Source organism: Erithacus rubecula, assembly GCF_903797595.1.
Source record: "Erithacus rubecula genome assembly, chromosome: 29".
Lineage (NCBI taxonomy): Eukaryota > Metazoa > Chordata > Aves > Passeriformes > Muscicapidae > Erithacus > Erithacus rubecula.
Window position 1 is genome coordinate 922257 of NC_136681.1, and position 26777 is coordinate 949033.

Sequence of the window (26777 nt, forward strand, 5' to 3'; positions counted from 1 at the left end):
CGGGGGTCCTGCAGAGCCGGGGCTGCGGGCTCGGGGGGTCGGGGCGGGTTGGCGGGAGGGCCTGGAAGGGGTCGCGAGCGGGGGGTCGCGGCCGGATCCGGGGGTCACGGGCCGGGGTCGTGGGTCACGGGTCACGGGCCGGGGCTCGCAGTCTGAGGGGAAAGGGGCGGGGCTCGATTGAGGTGTGGCCGTATAGCCCCGCCCCTCATCTCTGATTGGCTGCCGCTGCCGTCAGTCACGACGGTAGGGCGGGGCGGGGCTGGGGCGATGGCGGCGGCGGCGGCGGCCGGTACGGAGCGTGGCGGGGCGGGGAGCCCGGAACCCCCCGGAACCCCGGGAACCGCCGGGGAGCCCCGGGAGCCCCGTGACGCCTGACCTGTGACCCACGGCAGGCCCGGCGCGGCGGAGGCGGCCGGAGCGCGGGGAGGCGGAGGGGCCTCCCCCGAGCCCCACCGCGTCCCCCAAGTCGTCCAGTACCGGCCCCGGGTTGGCGCGGCGGCTGCTGGGGTTCGAGCTGCGGGACCTGACGCGATGGCACCGCTTCGTGCGGCTGCTGCACCGGCCGCAGGATCCCGCTGCGCTCGGAGCTTTCCGCGCAGCGTTCGGTCAGCCGGGACGGGACCCAGGGCGGGTTCCGGGCGGACCGCAGGGCTCGGAGGCACCGCGACACTGGGGACAGCGGGTGGACACCGCGGGGACTGCGAGGGAATAGAGCGAGCAGTGTCTGGGGGACCGACGGGAGGGTTCTGGGGGAGCTCGAGGGCACGGAGAGCCCCGGGATGGAACGGGAGGGTCCGGAGGGGCTCGGGGGGACAGGGAGACCGAGGGCCGCTGGCGGCAGAGGGGCCTCAGCAGGGCAGGAGGGGCAGCAGGTGCAGGGAGGCTGCGGGGCCCGAGTGGCTGCGGGGCCGGGAGCTCCGGCGGGCTGGAGGGGCTCTGCAGGGCTCCGTGCGGGCAGGGAGGCTGCGTCTTAGGGAATCCAGGGGTTCGGGGGGCACCGGGACTTTGGCGGGGGTGCTCAGGGGCCTGGGGAGAGGGGCTGAGATTCGGGGTCCCCCCTCCATCCGAGAGGGGCCGGCAATGTCCAGCCGTGACACGTCAGCACCAGAGCAAAGGTTGGGCAATGGCCTGGGGGGGTGGAAGGGTCAGTGCCCGCCTGGACACCCGGGGCCCCCTGAGGCCGGATGGAGGGAACACGGCCACGGACCGACGGACACCTGGGTCTCCCCCGGCCCGGTGGGGTCACTGACCCCCCCCTTCACGTCCCCCAGGGCTGCTGATGGCCCTGGATGTGCCACAGGAGCGGGGCCTGGGGCACCTGGACCAGCGGTACCTGGACGGGCTGGAGGTGTGTCGCTTCCCACTGCTGCCCTTCCTGCAGCCCCTGCCCCTGGACTGGATGTACCTGCTCTACACCATCATGTTCCTGGGTAAAGCTGGGATGGGGCCAGGAAGGAATGGGACAGGCACTGGGCATGGCACTGGGGCAGGAACAGGGGTGAGATGCAGGCAGGAATCATGGTGGGGTCTGGCACTGGGGTGGGAATGGGCATGGGGACTGTAAGGGGAGCTGAGGGTGGCTGGGGACAGGCACCAGGAGGGAACAGGGGATACACTGGGGGTCTTGTGCCAACAGGAGCGTTGGGCATCATGCTGGGGTGCTGCTACCGGCTGAGCTGTGTGGCGTTCCTGTGCCCATACTGGTACCTGTTTCTGCTGGACAAAACCTCCTGGAACAACCACTCCTACCTCTACGGGCTGCTGGGCTTCCAGCTGGCACTGCTGGGTGCTGACCGCTACGGGTGGGCACCTGGGGGGCTGCAGGGACCCCAGAACACAGGGGGACATGGGGGGCACTGGGGATCCCAAGCTCTGGGGTTCTGCAAGGCAGCAGGGGCAGCAGGGTGGGGACATGGGGCTGGGGTTCCAATAGGCTGGCAGAGGTTTTGAGGTCCCTTGTAGCTTGGGCCCCCCTGAGGTGGCATAGCCTATGGTGTCCCCAGCAGGTGGCACAGGTACTGGGGTCCCCGTGGTGCTGTGTCCCCAAGGGACATCCCTGTGGCACTCTGTACCCACCTGGTGGGACAGGTCCTGATAGCAGCCCTGGCACTCTGTCCCCAATGTGTCCCTGTGGAGCAGTGACACATGTCCTCACGTCTCTGGCAGTGGGTGACAGTGGCCTTGTCCCCCCACGCCCGGGGGTTTCCCTGCAGGTCCGTGGATGGGCTCTTCCGTCCCCGCAAGCGCAATGCCCACGTGCCGCTGTGGAACTACGCCCTGCTGCGTGCCCAGGTGGGTGTCCCTCCCCCGGGACCCCCTGGGGCCCCCAGCACCCTCTGACCCTGATCCCCCAGGTGTTCATCGTGTACTTCATCGCGGGGCTGAAGAAGCTGGACGCCGACTGGGTCGGGGGGTTCTCCATGGGGACCCTCGCCCGGCACTGGCTCTTTGCACCCTTCAGGTCAGGGCAGGGGAAGGGGTGAGGGGCTGGGAGGGTGAGGAGGGGGACAGGGGTGGGGTGGGGATGGGATAAGGTTGAGGGGAGTGGGAGGTGGATTGGGGTGAGGATGAGGAGGGTGAAGGGGTTTGATGAGGGTGCAGTGGAATTGAGGGATCCAAGGTGGAAATGAGGAGGGGGTGATGGGGATGGGGTGACAGGAATGGGGCACAGTGAGGAGGGTGAAAGGGGATGAAGGATGGGACAGGACGGGATGGGATGGGGAGAGTGATGGGGGTTGGAGTATGAGGTTAAGGAGGTTTGATGGAGAAGGGAGAGGGACTGAAGGGCCGGGGTTAGGATGGGGTTGGGATGTGGAAGGGTACAGGGGATGGATTTGGGTTGAGGATGAGGAATGGAGGGGGCAGGGTGAGGCTGAGGCCAGTGCTGGGGTGAGGCTGATGCCGAGGAAGGCTCCATGGCTAGGCTGGTGCTGTCAGAGGAGCTGACCAGCCGGCTGGTGGTGCACGGAGGGGGGCTGGTGCTCGACCTCTCCGCCGGCTTCCTGCTCTTCTTCGATGCCACGCGGCCCCTTGCCCTTGTCTTCGTCACCTACTTCCACTGCATGAACTCCCAGCTCTTCAGCATCGGTGAGGCACCCCCAGACACCCCCAGTGTGCCCAGGGCACCCCCAGAGCATCCCCAGCCTGGACATGGGACCCCTGGGTAGCCCAAAACACCCCCAATCAGGGCAAGGTCCCCCCACCACAGCCCCCAAAAACTCCTCAGTCCTGAACAGGGGTGCTCAGACACTCTAAAACATCCTGGCACTGTGCAGGGCCCCCCACCAGTCCCAGACAGGGCCCCCCCCACCCCTGGGTGCAGTGGGGGTTCCCTAAGTGTCCTCCTCCCAGGCATGTTCTCCTACACCATGCTGGCCACCAATGGGCTCTTCTGCCGGCCTGAGTGGCCACGGGGGCTCGTGGCCCGCTGCCCCCTCTGGCTGCAGAGGTGGCTTCCCAGCACAAAGCCCCCCCAGCCCAGCCCCGACTGCCACTACGGGGGCCGGGGGGCACGGGGGGGCCTTCGGCCTCGCCAGCACTTGGCCGCAGCCTTCACCATCCTCTACGTGCTGGAGCAGCTCTTCCTGCCCTACTCCCACTTCATCACTCAGGTGGGCACGGGGGGGAGGGACTGGGGAGACAAGGGGGTGATCTGAGGAAGTAAGAAGGAGTTTGGGAGACGGAGGGGACCGGGGGATGTGGAGGGCATCTGGGGGCATGTAAAGGGAAATTTGGGGAGTGGACATTTAGGGTAGTAAGTGGGGGCTGGTGGTAGGTATGGTCCCCTCCTTGTCCCATGGGGACTCTGTGACCCCCCCATGTCTCGCCAGGGCTACAACAACTGGACCAACGGGCTCTACGGCTACTCCTGGGACATGATGGTCCATTCCCGCTTCCACCAGCACATCAAAATCACCTACAGAGACGGGCTCACGGGGGAGGTGGGCTACCTGAAACCAGGGGTGAGTGAGCCCAGTGGGGACCTGAGACTGGGGTGTGCTGGGCCCAGGGGTACAGAGGGATGGGGAGCTCTGATCAGTTTAGATAAACTCAGTGGTTTCTGCCAACACCCCCACAGGCCTCAGTTTCCTCCTAGTAACCCCCCATCACCCCCAAATACGGCCTCAGTTTCCTTTATCTCTCATTTTCCCCCTATACCTCCATTTCTCCCCATGTTTCCCCATCACCTCCTCCTCATGGTACAACCCCAGTGTGTCATTTTTCCCTATTGGTCCTTTTCCCCTATTCCTCATCCTGGCCCCCTTCCCTCGTTCTGCTGTGCCTCAGTTTCCCCTGGCCTGTCCCCTGGCTGAGCTGGCTCCCTGCAGGCATTCACGCAGAGCCGGCGCTGGCGGGACCACGCGGACATGCTCAAGCAGTACTCGGCCTGCCTGAGCCGCCTCCTGCCCCGCTACAACGTCACCCAGCCCCAGATCTACTTCGACGTCTGGGTGTCCATCAACGAGCGCTTCCAGCAGAGGTGGCGTGGGGGACAAGGGCTGTGAGGGGACAGGGGCCGTAGGGGACAGGGGCCATGGGGGACAGGGGCCGTGAGGGACAAGGGGCCATGGGGGACAGGGGCTGTGGGGGACAGGGGCTGTGGGTGGACAGGGGACAGGGGCTGTGGGGGACAGGGGCTGTGGGTGGACAGGGGACAGGGGCTGTGGGGGACGGGCCAAGGGGAGACAGGGGCCATGGGGGACCCGCGGGTGGGTGTGGATTGGGAGCTGTGGGTGCTGCAGCTGCTGCTGGAGCTGGTGCTTTCAGCTGAGGTTAGGGACATGTGGGGTGCTGGTGCCTTGTCCCCATAGGCGGGTGGACCCACACTGTGGTGTGTACTTATGGTCCCCCATGCTATGAGCACTTCCAGCAGTGGTCAGGATTTGGGAGTGCTGCAGGGTCTTGACACCTTGTCTCCTCAGACTTGTGGACCCCCGGGTGGACCTGGTGCGTGCCCCATGGTCCCCATGGACCCCCACGCCGTGGCTGCTCCCACTGCTAGTGGATCTCTCTCCGTGGCGCCAGCGGCTGCAGGAGTTGGAGGCACAGCTGGACGGACACACGGACACCGTGTTCATTGCAGACTTCCCTGGTGCGGCCCAGGGGGGTCCTGGGGGTGGGGTACAGGGGTTTCAGGGCATGGAGAGGGGTCAGTGGTGGGTACAGGGAACAAAGGGTCCCAGGGGTTCAGGGGTTGGCTAGAGGGCATGGGGGAATCCTGAGGTTGAGGGTGGCTTTTGGGGTACTGACCTGCAGTCAGTGGAAGGGGTGGAGTAGAGGACATGGGAGGTAGTTCAGGGCCTGGAGGGATGTGGTACAGGGCACAGGGGTGTCCCAGGGGTTCGGGGTGGGGGTACAGAGCCAGCTGTGTTCCAGGCCTGCACCTGGAGAACTTTGTGAGTGAGGACCTGGGGAACACGAGCCTGCGGGTGCTACAGGGGAAGGTGCTGGTAGAGCTGGTGGAGCAGCAGCAGAACTACTCGCTACAGGAGGGTGAAGGAATGCAGGTGAGAATCGGGGTGACCCCGGGGGGCTTGGGGGTGCCTGAGGGTGCTGACACCCCTGCTCCCCCAGCTGCCAGCAGGGCAGTACCACAAGGTGCACACGGTGTCCCCGGAGCCCTCGTGCTACATGTACCTGTACGTGAACACCACAGCGCTGGAGCTGGAGCGGAACCTGACCCGGCTGCGGGAGCTGCGGGAGCGCGTGCGCAACGGCACCGGTGAGCGAGCGTGGGGACCCACACACCCAGCACCTCATCCCTGGGGACCCTGGTACCCCTGACACCTCTCACCTGGGAATCTCAAAATCCTTGACACCTAGCTTCCTGGGACCCCAAAATCCCTATCGCCTCACCCCCTCAGGTAGCACTGGGGGACCCCAAAAGCTCTATAACCTCAACCCCTAGTGAGCAGTAGGCTGAGGGGATCATGGAAGTCGCTGTCACTGTGATGGGGGGGGCAGCAGGGCCCCCCAGTTCATCACCTCATTTTCTGATGAGCAATACAATGGGAGGATGACAGGGCCACCCTGTCACTCATGTGGGGAGATGATGGCAACATCCCTAGTTCCCATCACCAGACTGGGGGAATTGTGGGGACCTCCAGAATCCCTGGCACTGAACTGGAGGGATCACAAACACCCCAAAACCCCCATCACCTTCACCCCCCAGAACAGTCCCCGCTGCCCCCTGAGCTGCGTCCCCTCCTGGGGGAGCCCCTGCCTGCGGGGGTCCCGCTGGACCCGGTGGTGTCACTGTTCCTGCGGAGGGAGCAGCGGGAGCAGCGGCGCGAGCGGGAATCCAGCCTGGCCCAGCGCCTCCAGCGCTTCCTCCGCAGGAAGTTCTTCCTCTTCCGACGCAGGTCAGTCCCAAAGCCCCCTGTCCCCTTGTCCCCTGCTGCCCCCCCGTTGCCACGGCTGTCCCCGCAGTGCCCTGATGACGCTGATCGCGCTGCGGAACCTGGCGCTGGGCCGCCCGTCCCCGGAGCGCCTGGCACAGGAGGTGGCCTTCGCCAACTGGCGTGGGGAGGAGGAGGCTCGGCCCGAGTCCGACGGCGGGGCCCAGAGGGGCCCCGAGCTCTGAACTCCCCAAATAAATGCTGTTTTTTAGCCAGAAATCTTCTGGTGCCTCAGTTTCCCCCATGCCCTAGATTCTCCCCGTAACCTGCTCCCCATGCCCTGTGTATTCCCCACCCACTGTATCCATTTCCTTCCCTCCCTCAGCTCCTGCCATGCACCAGCTCCCCAGCACCATTCCCTTTCTGGTTCATCCATCCCAGTCTACCCTGTGCCCACTTCCCCTCACACCCCACTTTCCCCCAAACCCCAATTTCCTGTATCTGTTTCTGCATTCCTCATATTTCTGCAAACCCCAACTTCCCCCCATGTGTTGCTGCTTTATACTCCACTTCCCCCACCCCTATTTTCCCCCATCCCAGGACCTTGTGCCTCAGTTTCCCTGGTACCTGTTCCCCCCAACACACTTTCTCCCTATCTACTCCCCCATATTCCACTTCCCCTTGTACCCCAATTTCTCCATCTCCCAGTGCCTCAGTTTCTAAAATCCTCCAGCTGCCCCCCGCATCGGTTTCCTCCACACACTCGAGGTGGCTCCATCTAATTCATCACTTTTATTGAGATCTTTTTTTAAATTTGTTTTTGGATTCAGTGGATCAAAACATTCGGACGAAACCTCCCGAAAATAGTAAAACCAAGAAAAAAAACAAAAAAAAAAATCCTCAAGGGCAGGAGAAAGCCCCCTCTGCCCCCACCCAAGGCACTCTGGGGGCCGGAGCCTGGGCGGGCAGTAAACAAGCCGGCTTCTCTGTACCACACCGGCCACCAGCGCCGCGCCCGGGCACCCCCGGCGCTCCAACAAACCCAATCCCCCCCCGTTCACCCCAAACTGGGGGCGGGGGGAGGGCAGGGGGAGGGGAAGGGGGGGCTTTCAGGGATCAGGAGCTGCCGGCTGAGTGCGGGGACTTCTCTGTACTCACGCCCCCGCCTCGGCGCACAATAAATACACCAAACCTTCAAGTATCAAGCGCCAAATGCCCCCCCTTTCCCCCCAAAATTTGGACAAAGTTGGGGGGTGGAGGAGTTGTGCAGTTGGGGAGTCGCTTCAGCTTTTGGATTAAAACCCCGAAAAAAAAAAAGTAAAATGTTTTCCTCTGGTACTGAACCCTCAGGGGGGGGTTTGGATGTTGGTTTTAGCATGTCCCCCAAAAATGTGCATTTTTGGAAAAAAAAAGAGATTAAAAATGAGGGTTAAGAACCAAACACAGCACCAGTGAGGTCCCAGGGGGGCAGGGAGATGGAATGGGAAGTGTCTTCTCCACCAGTGGGACTGGGGGAGCCAAAATGAGTATCCTCCCAGTGGAATGGGGATTGCTGGGGAGACACACAGGGAGCCAGAGTGAGGGGTTTGTGTGCCCCCCCGCGCAGCAGGATAGGGGGGGCAGTGGGAGCCAAAATGGGGGTGTCCCCCTAATGTAGTGGAATTTGGGGTCAAGGGGGAACGGAGAGTGTTAAAATGGGGTATTCCCCCACAGCAGGACTGCTGGGACCCAAAATGGGGTGGCCCTTGCCACAGTGGGACTGTGGGGGCATGGGGAAGGGTGAGAGAGGGCACTTGGGCCTTTTTCTCCATCTCACAGCTCAGAGTAAAGACAGATTTGTTAAAAACTATGCAGAGGGATCTGGAGGGACATGGGTGGGGGGGGCTCTAGGACAGGCACATGGTCCCCACACAACCAAAACGATGGTGAGAGACAATGGCGGGGCTGGGGAGCCTGGGGGTGGGCTGGGAGCTCTTTCCCCCAGAGCCCACGGGCTTCTCTGTATCCTACGCCCGCGGGAGTGGGGGGAAAAGCCCTAACAATGCTCTTTTTTCTCAGTATTTTAGCTTTTTGGGCACTTCCCAAGGGAAACTGTCCCTACCAAAGTGGCCATAGGCTGCGGTCCTCTGATAGAGGGGCTTCTTCAGATCCAGATCCCTGGAATACACAATTCCCGACTCAGTGAGGCGGCCCCGGGCTCCTGCCTTCGCCCCTTCCCTGCCTGGCTGGGGGTTCCGCAGCGGCGCCTCTGCCTCCTCCCCACCCCGCGGGGCGGTTGGAGCTTCCCCAGCCGCTCCCCCGAAACTTGCGGCACGCTCCCGACGCTGGGGAAGCTCCAAGCGCTCGGCCCCGGCGGATACTTACCCCGTCTGCGCCTTCTCCGTTCGGCCAAGCGGCTCCGCGCCGGGTCCAGGCGCCAGGCGGTCCCCAGGCTGCTCCGGGAGGGACCCCCGCCCGCCCCCACCCCCCGGCACAGACCCACGCGCCCGTTACCTGACGATGACCCCGGGCCGCAGGTCGAAGTTCTTCTTGACGATCTCCAGCAGCTCCCGCTCACTCTTCTGAGAGGTGCCATAGTGGAAGATGGAGATGGACAAGGGGTGCGAGACCCCAATGGCGTACGAGACCTGCAGGGGGGAGGCGGGGTTGCAGGTGAGGCAGGAGCCCCAAGAGCCTGGGGTGGGGGGCCCCCACACCCACCCAGACGAGCCTTTACCCAGAGCAGCACCCACCTGGACCAGGACCCTGCGGCACAGCCCAGCCTTCACCAGGGACTTGGCCACCCAGCGGGCGGCGTAGGCGGCCGAGCGATCCACCTTGGTGTAGTCCTTGCCCGAGAAGGCGCCGCCCCCGTGGGCGCCCCAGCCCCCATAGGTATCCACAATGATCTTGCGGCCTGTCAGCCCTGCATCACCCTGTTGGGGACAGCAGCGTCACAACCCTGCCCACATTTCACCATTGCCATTATCACCGAGCCATCACCATGCTGTCCCTGCCACCATCACATCATGCTGTGACCACTGTCACGTTGTCATCACCACCATAACCACACTGTCTCTATTCCTTCTGTGCCATTCTCACCACCATCAAACCCTTGTAATTGCCACCAGTGTGCCACCTTCAGTGTCACCATCACCACCGTCACCATGTCCTCAGCACTACACCATCACTGCTGCCATCATGCCATCATTGCCACCACCATGACATCCCAACTGTCACCACCACCAGTGTCACTGTTGCCACCACCATGCTGCCCCCACAGTGCCCTCGGATGCACCTGGGGCCCGCCGATGACGAAGCGGCCGCTGGGCTGCAGGTGGTAGATGGTGTCGTCATCCAGGTACTTGGGGGGCACCACGGCCTTGATGACCTTCTCCTTGAGTGCATCACGCATCTCATCCAAACACACATCCTCGTCATGCTGCACCGAGATCACGATGGTGTGCACCCGGATGGGGATCACCGCCCCGCGGTCCTGCATGTACTGCACTGTCACCTGCCAAGGGACACCAGTCAGAGGCCAGGCAGGGGAACACGGGGCTCCTGAGGGCTGCGTGCACCCACCAGCACTCACCTGTGTCTTGGAGTCAGGGCGCAGCCAGGGCAGGGCTCCGCTGCGGCGCAGCTCGGCCAGCTTGGCATTGAGCTTGTGCGCCAGGACGATGGTGAGGGGCATGCACTCCTCCGTCTCATCCGTGGCATAACCGAACATCAGCCCCTGTGGCACAGGGACAAGGGGGTCACACGCAACCCTTGGGCGCACCACAGTGACCCCACAGTGCCGAGTCTCACCTGGTCACCAGCACCAATGTCCTCCTCACTGCGGTCCAGGTGCACGCCCTGGGCAATGTCTGGGGACTGCTGCTCCAGGGCCACCAGCACATTGCACGTCTTGTAGTCAAAACCTGGGGGAACAAAGGGAGCTCTGGTGAGCCCAGTGCCAGCCCTGTGCTGTCACCGAGGCAGTGGCAGCCCCAGGACATACCTTTGGAAGAGTCGTCGTAGCCAATGTGTCGGATCGTGTCCCGAACCACCTTCTGGTAGTCCACGTTGGCCCGGGAGGTGATCTCCCCTGCCAGCAGGATCATCCCGGTTTTGGCAACCGTCTCTGCAGGGACAAGAATGATGTCAGCAGGGTGTTACCTCCACGTCACCTACCTACTGTCCCCTGGTGCCCTTACTCACCACATGCCACTTTGGCATCAGGGTCCTGCTTGAGGTGGGCATCCAGGACAGCATCACTGATCTGGTCACAGATTTTATCTGGGGACACAGAGAGCAAGAGACGTCATGGTGGCGTGGGACAGCCCAACACGGCACAGCCCTTCCTTCCGGAGCCTCCAGCACAGGGATCGGAGCCCCATAATCCATGAACCTCCCAGGGTGCACACAGCCCTTGCCTTGTCCCCAGTCCAGAATTCCAGGCATGTCCCAGCTAAGCTTCAACTCCAACTAGGGCTGAGCTCTGTGGCACCACTGAGGGGATCAGACCTGTATCCCAGCTTCCTAAATCTGCAGCACATCAGCTTCCAGCAGCTCTGTCTCCAGCCAAAGCTGCTCCAGCCATGCCTCACCAGACATCCAGCTCCCTTCTGCACTCAGGGTGTTTTGTGTGGGTGGGGGGTGTCTGGGGTGTCCAAGAGCCACCCGTGTCCCCAGGACTGCAGATGTCCTTGGCAGCGACCTTCCGGGCAGGATCAGGGCAAGGACAAGGCAGCGCCCAGGCAGGGTGTGGGGAGGAGGATCCCCCGGATGCTTTTTGGTGGGAATGAGTGAGGAAATGAACTTCAAAGCCTCCACTGTTATGCAGTTGGGGGGAGCTCCAAAACAGCCGCAGTTTGTGCCATCAGGCTGAGGGGTCTTGTGCCAGAAGCAGAGCTGTGGGGTGCTGTGGGGCCCGAGTGGGATCCAGAGCTCATGGGAACTTGGAGGAGGCTGAGTGTGCCCTGAGAGGCGATGTGAGAGTGAGAGGGTTCGGGAGTCCTGGGTGTGCCCAGGCAGCGAACGCTGGCCGTTGACAGCCACCTCCGCAGATTAACAGTCATGTGCCCCGGACTGGCGAGGACAAAGCCCGGGAGGGACCGGCACCGGCTGGTACCGAGCTGGAGGGCTCCAACCACCGCCCGGGAGAAGTGTAACCCTCCGCAGCGGCGGGAGAGCACATCTGGGGAGACCCACGAGACTTCACCACCGGCTGGGCGACATCGGCGGCACAGTCGGGGGGCGTGGGGAGGGCGACGCTCCGGCGGGAGCTGGGGGGGGTGCGTGGGGGTGACCAGGCCTGTCTTACCCCCGGCATCCACGCGGGGAGGGAGCGGACGGGGCGGGTCACGTGCGGTACGGGGGCACTGGGAGCTGCTTAGTCACGGCTGAGTCACGGCGGCACCGGCTCCCCCCGCCCGCCCCACCGTCACCCCCGTGTCCCGCCCCACGCGGGCAGCACGTGCGCGCCGGGCCCGCAATGCGGCGAGCGCGCGCCCGCCTCACACTGCGCGCGCTCCCGCCCGCGTCACCGCCCCCCCACGCCCCCGGCCCACCCTCATTCCCTCCATCCTCATCCTCACTTCCTTCGTCTTCATCCTCACCATCCTCCTCCTCGCGCCCCCCCGCCCGGCCGCGCCTGCGCGATCGCCGCCCCGCCCAGCCCCGCTCGGCCCGCACCTGGGTGCCCCTCGCCCACAGATTCCGAGGTAAAGAGGAAGGTGCCCTCCTCGATGAACACCTCGTGGAAGCCGTTCAGTTGCCCGTTCATGGCGGCGCGATGGGCGGCGACAGGCGGAAGGGGAAAGCACCAGGGCAACGAAACCCAAGCACAGCAGTGATGGACTGAACGCGGCCCCTTTCTCAGCGCCTTTATTTATAGCCTTCTCGCCCCGCCCCGCTGCTGCGCCCAGCCAATGGCGAGCGTAATACGCGCCACGGGGGCGGGGGTCCAGAACCACTGCAGTCAGGCAGGGGGAGCACGTTACGTAACGCGGAGCTTGGGCTCAACGCCCGGGGCAGTCCGTAGCAACCCGACTCCAGCCGGGCACTCACGGGAGCTAAAGCGCCAGTCAGGCCGGTTCCTCTGCCCAGCATCGTGCAACGTTGCGGGCGAGCATTGATGCCTCCGGCGTACTCCCCCGTAGTGGCCGTATGGTGCCTCCCGCGAGGCCCCGCTGCTCGAGGCGCGCGGCGGCACACGCATGCGCCCGGCGACGGCATGGAGAGCGCATGCGCAGTACAGAGCCCGCGGGCAGCGAGGACAGCCCGGCCCCCCGCCGCCATCTTGCGCTGACCGGCGTCGCCATTGTGCGACATCGGGCCCGCCGGGACCGGACTCGGCCTGGTCCCGGCCCCGGCCCCAGTCGCAACCGGTCCCACGGCTGCTCCAGGCGCTGCGGCTCGGCGGGGCTGGTCTGAGCCCGGGCACGGCCCTGATGGTGCCCTGTGCCGTTGGTGCCACTTGACGCCTGATGCAACCAGCGCCCGGTGTTGCCAGTGCAGGAGCCGCCGCCGGTCCGGCTCCCCCCGCCACCGCCTCCGGGCCCGGCTCGGAGCAGCCCCGTATCCAGCTGCTCCATACAGGGCTCGGCGGGAGCTTGGGCAGGAGCCCTGTGTCCAGGACAGAGCGACACCCAGGACTGACATACCCTGACAAGCACAGACAGACAGACAGACGCCCCAGAGACAGATCTGGCACCCTCACACAGCCAGATCTGACAGACACACGGACTCCCAGCTGCCATTTGCTGCGGGCTGCTGATCACTGGCACCCCCGGCCCGGCCACACAGGGACATGCAGATACTCCCAGGCACAGCTCAGATGGACACCCCCATGGGTGGGACAGACACACACAAACACTCCTGTGTCCAGGTCAGGACAGACGGACAGACCCAGCCACGTGCTCCCAGCTGGGCCTTGGAACACGCCCCACCCCACGGACCATCTGCACAGGGCTCGTCACTCACAGTGTTGTTGCACAGGGGCTTATTTGATGGGATGCTCTGGTACTGGGGGCATCCCCACACCTCTTCCCTCACCACCACTGGAGACAACACTCTGGATTTTTGTAAAAAATTGTTTATGGGTTCCATTTTTGTATAAAACTTGGGGGCAGCCGAGCCACTCGCCCAACCCTGGCTGCCACCCCACAGCCCGCGGTGTGTCCTACTCAGAATCTAACCCCATCCCAATATTTCCTCTACAGTCAATCCTCTATGCTCTTCCTTTTAACTATTCCTTAGAAAAAATTGCTCGTAACCCCGAGATGTTCCTGTGCCCAGGTACAGTACGATGACGGGGGATCCGGTGCCACACTCCCTCTACGCTGTTTTCTGCTGTCCCTTCTTTCCAATCAGGGACTTGTGGATGTGGGGAATGACGCCTGCAAAGAGGAGGGGAGAAATCCTGTCAAATCACTCACAGAATTCCCTAGGAACAACAAAAAAATCCTCAGTACCCCATTTCTGAATGTCAAGTGGATCCCCCTCAGTGTGAATCAAGGGAAGCATGCATTTCCCATGCAACTGCCAAATTCTTATTCTGTTTCCCACCTTTCTTCCCCTTCCTGCTAAAATTTCCACTCGAGGCTGGAAACACGGGAACAATGCCTACCTCCGCCAGCAATGGTGGCTTTGATCAGGGAGTCCAACTCCTCATCACCACGGATGGCCAGCTGCAGGTGCCGGGGCGTGATCCGCTTGACTTTGAGATCCTTGGAAGCGTTCCCAGCCAGCTCCAGCACCTGCAGGACAGCAGCAAGAGGTGGGAATGCCAAGGGCAGGCTGCTGGGGCTGGGGAGGGGGTCTTACCTCAGCGGTCAGGTACTCGAGGATGGCTGCACTGTACACGGCTGCCGTGGCTCCCACGCGCCCGTGGCTGGTGGTCCGAGTCTTCAGGTGCCTGTGGATGCGGCCGACTGGGAACTGGGGAGCAATTAACAACATTGTTAACAGACAGCCCCCCCAGATGTGTATACTGCACCCTACGCTGCTGATTTGGGCTGCAGCTTCCAGGAGCAATGCTCCAAACAGAGGACTTAATGTGCATTATCCAATTTATCTATTACTAATTAATATATAATAGTAACATATGTTATAATAATACATTATGTTGTTATCATATATATTGTATATTGCTATCATATAATTTAGTAAAAGGTAGTTATATCTTGTACAGTATAAAATAATTGTATTTTAATTATTGTAATTATTAACTAGAGAATATCAACTAATTCATTCTCCTAATTAATCCTCCCAACCTCTCTGTCCCATCTGACAGCAAACCCCCTCTGCAAGCCCAGGGTTCCTCATTGCTCCATAAGCCTCCAAATGCCAAAACACTCTGTTTTGATCCCAAAGAAAAGGGACTGGGGCCCCCCAGCTGCCCATCATTCCATTTCCTGGTGATTCCCTGTGCCATACCTGCAGCCCGGCTCTCTGGGAGCGCGACACAGCCTTGGCCTTGGCCTTGCCACTGTCCTTGCCCGCCTTGCCACCAGCCTGGGGGAGAAAGGGGCCTGTTAATTAATCTAATTAATCCCAGAATCCAAACAATCTCGTTAACTCTAAGCCAGAGGGACCTGCTGCAAGATAATCTTGCAGCTCCCTGGCAACTCAGGGCCTCTCGAACAGTGCGGATTCAAAGGGATAAACAAGGGAGGTTATCAGGTGCAGCAGCTGCTCCCTCACCCAGGTATATTATTCCTGCTGCCACTATTCCCAGTACTTTCCAGAAAATGCCAAATGGGGGGGGAACCAGCCCAAAATCCCATTCATGTGCATTTTTTCCCAGCAGTTGTGAGCCCAGTTTGTTTTCAGATTCGATTTCTCCACATGCTGACACTGGGCACTAGGCAGGACACAGTTCCTGTATATGGGAATGTGAATCCTGCAGGACTCAGGGGTTAATCTCTTCCTACTCCAGTGTGGGAAATCACCCAGGACTCCCAGAAACTGTGGATGTAATGAAAACTCACATTGGAAGGGGGGGGGAATGCCAAATCCAAGAGTTTGGGAGTTGCTGAGTAAAAAGAGCCGAGCACAGGTTTGCTGGGCTCTCCCATCCGCTGTCAGGAAATCCATGGGTTCCAGGGATATGGGAAGACCCCATGATGTCAGTAATCACTAATGAGAGCTGTTCCTAATGAAGGTGAGGCCTGCGGGTGACGCAGGAAAGCAGAGGGAGCTGCATCTTCCCCACAGGAAAGATGCCAGCAATCCAAAATCTGCTCCAGGTTAAAAAAAACCCCACAAAACAGGGATAACAATCCCCAAAAATAAGTTTTCCAGCTCACAGAGAGACATGAAACAACAGGAGAGGAGATGGGAGCCTGAAAACACCATGGATACTCACAATCCCTGTTTTTATAGCATATATTGATTCCACAATCCCCATCCCCTCTAAAAAGGAAGAATTTTGGCTAATGGTGTGGGAGCTGAAAGGATCCAGAAACACGAGGAGAGCAAGTGGAGCATGTTAATCCTTAAAACGAGATGCTGGTTAACCTGGGAATGTCCAAGATCTGTGCCCCATCCCAGCCAGGTAGGAGTTAAAACAAGGTTCAGTTCAAACACTGGAAAAGAAATTAGTCACAAGGAGGCATTAATTAATCCCGAGATGATTAAAACAAGAAGAGGGTGTTGGGTGAGCCCATGGGGGACCCAGCAAATCCGCTCTGTGTCCTGGCAGTCGCAACAGGAAGGGTCTTCAGAGATGACTTGGAAAAACAGTTTAATCAGAAAATAACATCCCTGCAAAACTCAGGGAAAGTGTTTTAGGGGGAAGGAGGGAGGATTAGAGGGGTGGAAAAGGAGATTTATGGGAAAGAAAGGGGGAGGCAAGGGGGATTTGTGGATATTTCCTTGCTCTAGGAATAAAAGGCAGTGTTGGGAAAAGCACTGGCTGTTCCCACTGAGGGCTTTTATCAGCCAGCTGTGAACTTTCCCACTGCCCCATCAGGTTTTCCAGCTTGGAGCTGCATGCCTGATACATCTTCACGGGGGGTTTGGCCAAGAAGAGCAAGAAAGGTCTTGCCATGGAAATCCTGAAGTTTGTCCCAATTTCCATCAACCCTCCACAGGGTTTGCAGAGGGAACGTGGGAAGTTCCCCCAGTCCCGTTGCCGCCGGCTCCCTATAGGAGATCATCCCAGTCTGTGCTGGGAGTGAGGGCTCCTGGACTTCTACCTCCTGAGGGGGCAATCCCGAGGAATTCTCTCCTCATTCTCCGGGTGAAGGCTCCCAGGGACTCAGACAATCCTCGTGACATCTCTCCACCAAAGTCCCTCCGTGGGAGTACATTCCCACGCTAAATCTTCCTAGGGTCTGACCCACTGGATCTTTCACAGTGGGCAAACTATTTTTGTTTTGTCCTTATCGCTTCAAACAGGATAAAACCCCTCCAAGCAACAACTTTTTATCTCCTGCCGCACATTCCCAGCCATCCCCGAACACAAGTTCTTGGCGGCAGCATGAGTTGCATAATCCAACGGTGTTTCCATCAACGCTGAGGGATCGGGGCCCTTACGCCGGTCCCGGAGCCCCCCACGGCACCCCCTGGAAACCACCTGTGATCCACAGAACCCCCCGAATTCCCCTACAAACCCAGAGAAACCCCCTATGTAACCAGAGAACCCTCCCGCGGATCCGTGGAGTCCTCCAGGCCCTCTGCGAATCCACGGAACCCCCTCATCGATCCTCAGATCCTCCTAAAGCATCCTGCAGAACCACAGAGCCTCTCACAGATCCACGGAACCCCGTTAATCAACCTCTCCCTGCCCGCCTTCGCTGACAGCTTCAGACCCGGCTCCTCCCGTCCCCGCTAAGGGGCCACAGGAACGGGGCACCGGGGACAATGACCCCCTTTTCTCCCCCACGGACCGGGCCGTTTCCCCGGGAAGCGGGCTGAGCTAGATTCCGCGTAACCCCGGAGGAGGCGCCAGGCGTTTGACAGAAGCCGCTCGGGCCCTTCGACTGACGTTTCCCCCACGACAGCCGCTTCCTCCCGTCCAACCGACCCGCAACCGGAGCAAACCGCGAACGAGCAGACACCGGCCGACACTGCGCCGCTCTGACAGCGCTGGAGGGCACCGGCGGAGCCGGAACTGGAGGGCAGGACAAACCCCCTCCCCAGGACCCAGGCGGCAGCAGCCACGGGGCAACGGGGGAGTGCCGGGCCGGACCCAAGGTCACGGACCGGGGCCCGGCCCCCTCCCCGCGCCTGGCCTGTGCTGACAGCGGCGTCCATTGGCGGCCCCACGGGGCCCGGCTCAGCCCGGCCACGCTGTCCCGGCCGGCCCCCCGAGTCCCGAGCCCCACTGTGGCCCCTGCCCTCACCATGATATCACTGCCGCCGTCCGAACCCCAAAGCCACCGCCGCGCCCGACCCGCCTCAGGAGCCGCCAGACAATGACCCGCCCGGGCAGGGGCGGCGGGCCGCGCCGCGTCGCTACCAATCACCGCCTCCCATACTAGTTTGAACATCCCGCGGCACCCAATGGGCGACCAGCTTCTTTCCCAGTCCATCACTGGCTCCGCCCCGCGGCTCGTTTAACGGCTGTGTTGCCTTTGCACACGGCACGCAGCGCGGTGAGGGCGGAGCGTGCTCGCGTCGGTGACGTCACCGCCCGGCGAATAGCAATAACGAGCCCAGCTACGTGAGGCGGTGTTATGATGATGGACAGCGGGCTGAGCCACTAGAAGGCGGATATTGTTTCCCGCCCATTTCATCGCTCCGCCCCGTGTCGTGTTTGTGTGGGGAGCCGGTGGGGGGGTGGGGGTTTGGCGGGCCCGGGAGGGCCGCGGGTCTGCGGAAGGGTTCCGCGGGGTCAGGGACTTCGCTCCTGAGGTGGCTGAGAGAGGCCCCGACGTGAGGGGAGCCCACCCGGGGAAACCCAGGCCCGCCGGTGCCTCTGACCCTCCGTGTGTTTCTTCGGGGCGGTTCAGAAATAAGCCGGCGTTGCCCCGTAGGATGAGTGCTAAGGGCAGCTGTAGTGAGGTAACATGGACTCCGCAGCCCCCGGGCCGAACTGGGGGCTGGGACGGACCTTGAGTGGCTGGAAGGACTCTCAGTGGTGACGGCAGATGTCAAATGTGGCCCAAAAGCCCAAAAATTCACGGCACTGTTAGGGGGGAAAAAGAGCCCGTTTTCCGAACAAACATGTCACAGTAAATAAAAACTCAGTTTCTTACAACGGGCCCTTTTCAAGATCAAATGAAACCCGACTGCATGAGGAGCTGGGTTTATAAATGGAACTGGGGATTCCTAAGCGAGGGTCGGTGACAGGGCAGCGGTTGCGGAGCCGGTGGGCCCCGCACAGCGCAGCCCGGGCCGTTCTGCCCGGCTGCACCCGGCGGTCCCTGTCCCCACGGCCACCGGCTGTCCCGGCTGCCGGGCCTCACTTTCCCTCCAGCAGCGAGCGGGGTGCATGGCACCGCACCGTCCCAGCCCCACGCCCACTCTGCTCCAGGCTGAGGCACTGCCTGCGAGAGGGAGGCAGCTGTTCCTGGTCCCCCCGGCTGTCCCGGCCTCGGTGTCGCGGTTTCCCCGCAGCGTGCAGCCCGGGCCCCTCGCTGCAGCTGCCGCGGACCTTGAGACGGCCCCCAGTCCCCCTCCCTGCCCCGGCTGCACCACGGCTGAGCACGGGCTGGGAGGAGCAGGAGGGAGAGCAGGAGGATGACGAAGGCATCTGTCACTGTCCTTCCCGAGGTGCCTCCCCGTCGGCTTTCGCCCCAGCTCCGGGCAGGGGCTGGGGGGCACCGCGCATCCCCCGCCCCGCGCTGCAGCTGCCGTGGAGGCTCAGGGTGCCCCCAGCCCCTCACGGCGCAGCTGTTCCCGGCACCCGGGCGGGCAGTACCGCCCGCACCTGCCCCGGGCACCAACTGCCGCGGGCTGCGCCCCCCCGCGCTCCATCCAGGGGCCCCCCGGCTGTCCCCGGGGCCCCTTCAGCTGTCCCCAGCTCCCCCGACCCCCGGGTCCAGCCGGGGAGACCCCGGAGCAGCTGCGGGGTGGCATGGGGCCGGGGATGGGGCCGGAGGAGCCGCTCCCTCCGGCCTCAGGGATAGGCGGGCCGGGGACTCGGGATGGGAAGGAGCCGCGGGGGTCTCGGGGGTCGCGCCAGTCCCCGGCGGCGGTGACAGTGATGGCGGTTACGGCGGCTCATGCGCAGGCGGGTCCCCGCGTGTCCTCAGATGAGCCCGAGCCCGCAGGGAGCCGCAGCGCGGGGGGCGGGGGCTGCGGCACCGCCGGTAGGGACTCGGCACACAGCCCTGGCGGGCACGGCACCGTGCACAAGCACCATACGCACACCTGCACGTGCGGCACAGCCGTGTGATGGCACACACACCACGCAGTCGTGTGTGTGGCACACAACCCTTTCACACCTGCGCACACACACCTGCGCAGGAACCTCCCCGTGCCATGGCACACACTGGCCACGCCAAAACCCTCCCAGCCTTACACCATCACACAGCAGGCAACCATGTGATGGCAGGCATGCTTTACACACATTTTACACACACCCCCACAACCGGCAGCCATGTGATGGCACAAATGCCTTATACTCACTTTACACACGCCTTACACACACACACACACCAGGCAGCCGTGTGTTGGCACGCACACCTCACTCTCACTTCACACACGCCCACACACACATTATACCTGTGCACACACCAGCCTGAGCCGTGACACAACACGCCTAAGCCACCAAACCCCTTCCCTCCCCACCGTGCCGGTACCTCACACTCCCAACGCCTCTGACTCAGGCGTTCCCCTCAGGACAAGGTGAGGGACTCCACGCTCCCTCTTTGTGCCCCCGATGCCTTCACGACATTCTGCATGTCCCTGCAATGCCGCAGGGTGACCACCCCACCCCTCACCACAATGGTGGCACCAGCTCCACCCTCCAGAGCCCCCCATGGCACCCCCAAAGAGCAAGTCAGGCCCGGGCTGGTTTTCATTCACTTTTCCGCATACTTTATTTGTTACAAACATACAATTCTTTAAATATAGACTGTAAAACTCCATTTGCAAAAATCTGCTACGTCAGGAGTGCTCGGAGCAGGAGGAGTTCGTCGCGTCGGCCTCGTCTGCGCTAGTGGTAACACCCAGGACCTGCCTCCGGCCCCTGGAGCCGCCCCGCCGGCCGCAGGGAAAGGACACGGGGGCCCCGGCCCCCCCGGCCGCCTAAAGTGCAGGTTTGCTTTAGTTTTTGTTTTTCTTTCATTAAAAAAATAACAGGAATAAAACTTTTTTTTTTTTTTTTTCTCTTTTCGGCAAAGGGACATCATGGCGAGCGCTCGGGGAGGGAGGTGGCGCTCCCGGGATCTGCTGCTCTGAGGAGGAGCCGGTGCTCGGAGGGGATCCAACATTCATAGGATCCAGTTCTCAGAGGATCCAACTCTCCGAGGAGGATCTGCTGCTTGCAGAAGAACCCAGCTCGAAGAGGAGGGTCTAGTGTTTGGAGGATCCAGCTCTCAGAGGATCCAACTTGGAGGAGGATCTGGCTCCTGGAGGAGGATCTAGCACTCAGAGAAGGATCTGGTGCTGAGAGGATCCAGCTCTTGGAGGAGGATCGGGCACTCAGAGGACACAGCTTTTGGAGGATACAATTCTTGAAGGACCCAGCTGTCAGATAATCCAATTCTGGGAGGGCCTGGCTCTTGGAGGAAGATCCAGTGCTCTCCCCACTGATGCTGTCCCAGCCTCCTGGCTGGGCTGACCCATGTGCTGAGCCACCCGTGCTGGACCCGCTCCCAGCTGCTGCTCTGAGGCCAGACCCCCCGGGGGCTCCAGGCCGTGCCGCGCTCCTCCCTGGCCGTCCCGCCCGGATCTGGGTTCTCCTGCCCACACCCAACCCCAGCCCTGCATGGCTTGGCCCCGCTGCCGCTGGCTCTACCGGCTCCGTGAGGATGAGGAGGGCGATGGCACCCGCGGCCAGGCCCCGCCCTGCAGGAAGATCTGGGAACATCCATGGAGCCAGCAGGGATTTCCCATTGGGAATACCTGCTGAGCTCCCATGGTGCACCACCCTGCATACCCCCAGTGCCCCCTCAGCTGCTTGTTTTTAATCATTTCCAGGTTTCTGTGCGATTTTTTACCACTTTTTGCTTTTTTTTTTGAGAGGCCAGTGAGGGATTGGGTTGGTTTTGTCACCAATGTGAGGCATCGCCACTGGCACAGCCCCCCCAAACCATCCCTCACTGCCCCCAAATTGCCTGGAAACAAGGGAGGAGAATCCAAATTTTCTTCCATATTTTTTAGGGCAAAAAGAATTGAAGCTGTTTGAACTTGCCCTGGAAGCACCACCTGCTCCAGACCCATCCACTTGGGGTATTTTCCAGTGGGTTTTGGGGCATTGTATGAGACTTCCAATATTATGTCTGTATAGCCATCATCACATTCTACATCAGCCCCTCTGGGGCAGCAAAGCTGGAAGTACCAGGAATCTGGGATATTTTCCCCCCTATTTGTGGTTTAAAAATAAAATAATAATAATTAAAAAAAAAACAATTTGCCCATTTTCTACAGAATTCAACCCAAAACCCAACCAAATCTGAGCTATGTACACACAGCCATGTCTATACACACAGGGATGGGAAGAGGGTTCAGGGGAGATGCCGGCATTGTCCCACTTTCCTGGGAAACACCCAACGGCTCCTAGGAGGCTGCAAGAGAAAAAAACCCCAAAACTGCCTCCCAAGATCCCCTTCCCCATGAAAGCCCCCATGGCTGGTCCCCTCGCTCCAGCTGGAACCTCAAATCCCCTTTTTTCCCATTTTATCTCATTTTGGCTCTTTTTTCCGCTGTCTTCCCCCGACGGGCTCTGCTCTTCCCACCCAAATGGAGCTGTGGGAGGTTGTGTCCATGGATCCAGCGCTTCTCTGGCCAGGAAAGGCTCCCTGAGCCAACGCTGGGAGCTGCTTTTTTGGGTTTATTACTGGATTTTGGTGGTTTTGCCTTTTTTTTTTTTTTTTTCCTCTTCCATGTATTTCTAGCCAGCTCCTCAGAGCTGGGCTGGGCCAGCAGCAATTCCGCCGCTATCCCGAAGTAGAAATAAGGCCAAATCACCGTAATTCAGCCAAAAGAAAGAAACCCAAAGGAATATATATATATTTTTATATATATATATATATATATATATCTCATCCTCTTCAAAAATAAAAGGAGAGGTCCCGCGGCTGGACGCCGGTGAGTCCCGCGGAGCTGGGAGCCTTTTCCCCCCATATCCATCGTCGCCGTCGTGGTTTATGGTTTTTCTCCGTGGCAAAGAACACAGGACCAGGAGGATGGGTGGATACAGCAGGAATTCACCGGAAAGAGCTGCCTGAGGGTACAAAATACAGTACGGACACATCGGCCATCGAGGAAGGACTATTGCTCCCGTGTGAGTGAGTGAGAGATCCAGGTCCTTTGCGACGGAGAAGGCTTAAAAACGGGATAAATGGAAGAAATTCGCTTTAAAAATCCCTTTAAAAAGAGCGACGGCAGCGGGAGCAGCGGGAGCAGCGGGATGGGGCCGGATGGACGGATGGACAGCGGCGTCCCTGCGGCGCGGGGGGTCCCCCAGGGGTCTGTGGCTGTTCCTCACTTCCCAATAAATACGGAGAGAGGGAGATGCCGGATCCGTGGTAATAAATTAAAGAGACAGCTCATTGGGCTCCCAAAAATGGATTAAAAGGGAGGAAAAAAAAAAAAAAAAAGGAAAGTCCTAGAAGTGGTGAAACCGTTGGAGAAGAAGAGGCAAAACCCTGGAATGAGAGCGATGGAGTTCAGAGTTATGGGAAAACAGGGTGAAAAAATGGAATTCTGGACAGGGCAGGACTGAGCTGAGGGAGTGAAAAAGAATTTTAAAAAAAGACTATTTGAGAGTGGAAAAATGTGTTTAATAGGAGGTGGCTGGAGGGACCAGGCGGCGCCAGGGCCAGACCCATGGAGGCAAAAAAAAAGACAAAAGGAGGCAAAAAATAACAATAAACCTCCAAAATCCACCCCCAAGGTGCCGGGGCCGGGCGTGGCCACGGATTTGGGACCGGAAAATCCAAATTGGGTGAAGCCAAGGGGCGGATTCCGGCGGGTCCTGGTGAAACGGGGCCGGAGGCTCCTTATTTGGAGAGAAGGGGAAGATGGTTCGCCCCGTCGAGTTTTTCCTTGTGCTTTGTGCCGGCGCCTCCCCCTTCCCGGCGGGAAACGGGGAGGGGAGGGAAAAACGGTCAGAAATCGGCAAAACCGAGGAAATCTTCCCTAATTATCAGGGAGCCGCCAACTCGGGGCGGGTTCCAGTTCGGGCACCCGGAGTTTTCATCCCAAAACCAACCAAACAAACAAACAAATAAAAGCCCCCCCCAAACAAAACAAAACCCAAAAAACCAGAAAAAAACGTGGAAAGAGGAGAAAAGGAAAAAAAAAAAAAAAAAGGGAAAATGAAGGAAAAATCACAAGCCGAGGGAACGGCCGTTGGTCCAAGGTGCCTCCGCTGCCCCCCCAGGCTCTGTCGCTGCCGCTCGGCTCCGGGGCCCACGGGTGCTGGTTTTGATGGGGGGGCACCGGGAGGGGAGGGGGCTACGGGTGACCCCCTGCCCCCTCTAAAGCAGCGAGTCCCGGGGGCTGGGGGTCCCATGGTGGGAGCAGGGGAGGGGGCGAGGAAGCCGCGAGGGGCGGCACGGTCGGGCCGGTTTCTCTCTCTCCGGTGGCGGCAGGAGGGGGGGCTCGGGGGGCTTAGGGACCCCCGTGCTCCACCGCTGCTCTGGGGGGGGAGGGGGCGGCTCGGGAATCCCTTTGTCCCGTTGCTGGGAGTGGGGACGTGAGGGGTTTGGGGACCCCTTCACCCCTCAACTGAGAGGGGGTAGGGGGGCTCAGGGACCCCTTTGCCCCATCGCTGCTGGAGGAGGGTCAGGGACCCCTCTGCCCCCATCACTGGGAGTGGGGATTGGGGACCCGTTCGCCCCGGGGCTCGGAGGGGGTGGTGGGGGGCCGGCGTCGGGGTCGAGGGCTGGGGGGATCGGCTCAGTCGTCGTCCACGTCGTCGCCGTCGGAGTCGTCACCGGCGCCGCTGCCGCTGCCGGGTCCCGGCGGGCCGGCGCGCCGGTCGTAGAGCTTGTCCCGCTGGCGCTCCTGGATGTCGCGCATCTCCTCGGCGTAGCGGCAGAAAGCGCCGCCGAACTTGGCCCAGGCCTTGTAGGGGACGGTGATGGCGTTGCGGTAGGACGGCTTCACCTCGCTGACCCGCAGGAACACCCCGTACTTGTTGCAGCCCACGTCGAAGAAGAAGCGCTTGGAGTCCACGGTGATGGACGTGCCCTCGGGCAGCTCCCCGTAGAGCCCCCCACCGCCCGGGCCGCCGCCGCCGGGGCCGCCCAGCTCGTCCTCCTCGCCTCCGTAGTCGTCGATGAGCTTGGCCAGGGCGTCGCGGAACTCGATGAGGCCCTGGGCCGGCAGCGCGATGGTCTGGCCGCTCTGCAGCCCGGGGGGGCCTCCCGCGAACCCCCCCGGGCCGCCGGGGCCGCGGTTCACGGTCTGGCGGATGCGCAGGAAGCGCCCGCGCTGATTCTCCTTCAGGTCCAGGTAGTACTTGCGGTTCTCCCGCACCAGGAACTCGCTCTTGAGGGCGCGGCGGGGCCCGGCGCCGTCCTCGCCCGGCGGCCCCGCGGCCTGGGCCAGCTGCTCGGGGCTGGACGGGCCCAGCTGCGCGTAGTGCTCGATGAAGTCGCCCAGATAGTCGCGGAACTCGGCGGCCACGGCCATGGAGAGCGTGAGGCGGCTTTTGGAGCCGCCCGCGCCCACCTCGGCGATCTTGAGGAAGCGGCCCTTGGCGTTCTGCTTCACGTCCAGATAGAAGCGCTTGTTCTGGATGTCCAGCCGCTTGGACGCCAGCTCCTGCGTCTCCTGCTCGGGGCCGGCCGCGCCGCCGCCGCCGGGCCCCGCGGCCGGGCCGGCCCCTCCCGCCCCGCCGCGGGCGGTCCCGAACCCGCCGCCGCCGCGCTCGCTGCCGCTGTCCCCGTCCGCCATCTTGTCCGCCCGCCCCGCGCGCCGCCCGCTTCCGGCCCCGCTGCGACACCGCTGACGTCACCGCCGCACCGCCGCCGTCACGTGCGCCGGAGCCCCGCCCGCCGCGTCCCCGCGCGCCCCCGGTGAAGCTCCGCCCCCTCAAGCCCCGCCCCGCAGCCCCTCCCCTCCAATGACATCGCTCCGAGTCCTGCCCCAGCTGTCAGTCACCAGCGCAATGCCGCCCATTGGTCGGTGGGCCCAGGCCCCGCCCCGCAGACCCCCTCGTCTTTGAGCGCAGAGCTGCAGCCTGGCTGTCAGTCGCGGCCATCGCTGGCTCCTATTGGTCAATTCGGCCCAGGGCTCCGCCCCATGAGCCCTGCCCCGCACCCCCTCCCGCGGCAGAGCCCCCTCAGCTGTCAGTCACGAGCACCGGCAGCTCCTATAGACGGCTGAAGCCACGCCCCCAGCCCCTCCCTTCCCGGCGCCCTCGCCATTGAGCGCAATTCCCGCCCTTCCCCGCTGTCAGTCACAGCCTCCCGCAGCCCCGGCTGCTCCGGGAGCGCCAATGCCCCACCCGCCCGCAGCTGTCATTCACCATTAGCACAGCCCCCATTGGCCAGGGAGACTCACAGCTCCACCCCCTCCAGCCAGGATTGCATGATGTCATCAGCAGTCAGCATGATGTCATCAATGACATCACAGCTAGTCAGTAGCACTGGGGCCACACTTCAGACAGGTAGCCTCCCGGTCTTCCCTGGGCCTCAAGACCCCTGAGCAGGGCCTGGAGGGCAGAACCCATACTCTCCTGCAGTATGGGATGACCCACCTGAGGGAAGCGCTCCTGTTGGGGATGTGGCAACCCCTCAGGGACACCCTGGGACCATGCAGGGTGCCTGGGGATCTCATGGGAACCAACAGGGACTTCCCAGCATCTTCTGGGAACCTTTGGGGACCTCAAATGGCCCTGTGAGGATCTCCTGCAGCTGACTGGGATCACCTGGGAATTTTCCTCAGGTCCCAGGAGAATCTCCTGGGAACCTCTAGGGATTGGTGGGACCTTCTGAGTCCCATCAGAGGAAGATGGAGCCTCAGGTGCCTGGCAGGACCAGCACTCTGGGACCCTCCAGCAGCAGGACGAGGCTCCTGGCCATAGGGGTGTCACCCATGGGACAGGCAAGATCATGTCCAAGGGGACTAACAGGCCCCCAGCAGGACACTGGGGAGGTTCTCTTTGTACCCTGTGTGAGTGGGGGGTGGTGGTCTGTCCAGGAGGCTGTGGAATCAACCCAACACCCCCTCAGTGCTCAGGGACAAAGCAGCAACAGGACCCAGTAGGCTTTCCCCAGGGGCCCCCCAGTTCCAGAGCACAGGGACAATGAAATGGGCTCCCCCCACCCCAAATACTGCTCCTAGGCCACGGTGTCCCCCTGAGATGCCCATGTCCCCTCCCCACTCATAGTGACACCCCGT

The 26777-nt window shown here is 61.6% G+C and overlaps 4 protein-coding genes across 6 annotated transcripts; 1 reads left to right on the forward strand and 3 right to left on the reverse strand.

Moving 5' to 3' along the window:
• The first annotated feature begins 253 nt into the window (after positions 1 to 253).
• Positions 254 to 6608, forward strand: GGCX (gamma-glutamyl carboxylase). 3 transcript variants are annotated; one of them, XM_079329016.1, is made up of 15 exons: positions 254 to 289; positions 393 to 605; positions 1272 to 1430; positions 1637 to 1802; positions 2214 to 2292; positions 2355 to 2461; positions 2924 to 3087; positions 3352 to 3611; positions 3831 to 3962; positions 4329 to 4480; positions 4923 to 5092; positions 5377 to 5507; positions 5575 to 5722; positions 6173 to 6362; positions 6430 to 6608. In XM_079329016.1, exons 1-15 carry the CDS (start codon positions 268 to 270, stop codon positions 6581 to 6583), a joined length of 2247 nt encoding a protein of 748 aa, XP_079185142.1. In that variant the 5' UTR covers positions 254 to 267; the 3' UTR covers positions 6584 to 6608. The 3 variants fall into 3 exon arrangements, with proteins under 3 accessions (XP_079185142.1, XP_079185141.1, XP_079185143.1); XM_079329015.1 differs by having other exon boundaries at positions 258 to 298; XM_079329017.1 differs by having other exon boundaries at positions 258 to 298; positions 2388 to 2461.
• Positions 6609 to 7111: 503 nt separating this feature from the next.
• MAT2A (methionine adenosyltransferase 2A) lies at positions 7112 to 12134 on the reverse strand. The gene is made up of 9 exons (XM_079329038.1): positions 12000 to 12134; positions 10524 to 10601; positions 10324 to 10446; positions 10131 to 10243; positions 9913 to 10056; positions 9616 to 9834; positions 9071 to 9253; positions 8832 to 8965; positions 7112 to 8495 (listed from the first exon to the last, which is right to left on the reverse strand). Exons 1-9 carry the CDS (start codon positions 12088 to 12090, stop codon positions 8393 to 8395), a joined length of 1188 nt encoding a protein of 395 aa, XP_079185164.1. The 5' UTR covers positions 12091 to 12134; the 3' UTR covers positions 7112 to 8392.
• Positions 12000 to 17860, reverse strand: LOC306813559 (histone H2A.V-like). Its single transcript, XM_079329051.1, has 5 exons — positions 17657 to 17860; positions 14745 to 14822; positions 14133 to 14246; positions 13936 to 14065; positions 12000 to 13705 (listed from the first exon to the last, which is right to left on the reverse strand). The coding sequence occupies exons 1-5, from the start codon at positions 17843 to 17845 to the stop codon at positions 13644 to 13646; spliced, it is 573 nt and encodes a 190-aa protein (XP_079185177.1). The 5' UTR covers positions 17846 to 17860; the 3' UTR covers positions 12000 to 13643.
• A 2730-nt stretch (positions 17861 to 20590) lies between these two features.
• PURB (purine rich element binding protein B) lies at positions 20591 to 25482 on the reverse strand. The gene has a single exon (XM_079329039.1). It carries the CDS (start codon positions 25326 to 25328, stop codon positions 24327 to 24329), a length of 1002 nt encoding a protein of 333 aa, XP_079185165.1. The 5' UTR covers positions 25329 to 25482; the 3' UTR covers positions 20591 to 24326.
• Positions 25483 to 26777: the final 1295 nt, after the last annotated feature.

Coding starts and splice junctions, on each gene's coding strand:
- GGCX (XM_079329015.1), top strand. CDS start 268: ATGGCGGCGGCGGCGGCGGCCGGTACGGAGC. Junction 2,293..2,354: donor ACGCCCTGCTGCGTGCCCAG/GTGGGTGTCCCT, acceptor CTGATCCCCCAG/GTGTTCATCGTGTACTTCAT. Junction 3,612..3,830: donor ACTCCCACTTCATCACTCAG/GTGGGCACGGGG, acceptor ATGTCTCGCCAG/GGCTACAACAACTGGACCAA.
- MAT2A (XM_079329038.1), bottom strand. CDS start 12,090: ATGAACGGGCAACTGAACGGCTTCCACGAGGTGTTCATCGAGGAGGGC. Junction 10,447..10,523: donor TGATGCCAAAGTGGCATGTG/GTGAGTAAGGGC, acceptor TTGTCCCTGCAG/AGACGGTTGCCAAAACCGGG. Junction 8,966..9,070: donor GCCGCAGGGTCCTGGTCCAG/GTGGGTGCTGCT, acceptor TCCCCCCTGCAG/GTCTCGTACGCCATTGGGGT.
- LOC306813559 (XM_079329051.1), bottom strand. CDS start 17,845: ATGGACTGGGAAAGAAGCTGGTCGCCCATTGGGTGCCGCGGGATGTTC. Junction 14,066..14,132: donor TCGAGTACCTGACCGCTGAG/GTAAGACCCCCT, acceptor GCTGTCCTGCAG/GTGCTGGAGCTGGCTGGGAA. Junction 13,706..13,935: donor AGCCACCATTGCTGGCGGAG/GTAGGCATTGTT, acceptor TCCTCTTTGCAG/GCGTCATTCCCCACATCCAC.
- PURB (XM_079329039.1), bottom strand. CDS start 25,328: ATGGCGGACGGGGACAGCGGCAGCGAGCGCGGCGGCGGCGGGTTCGGG.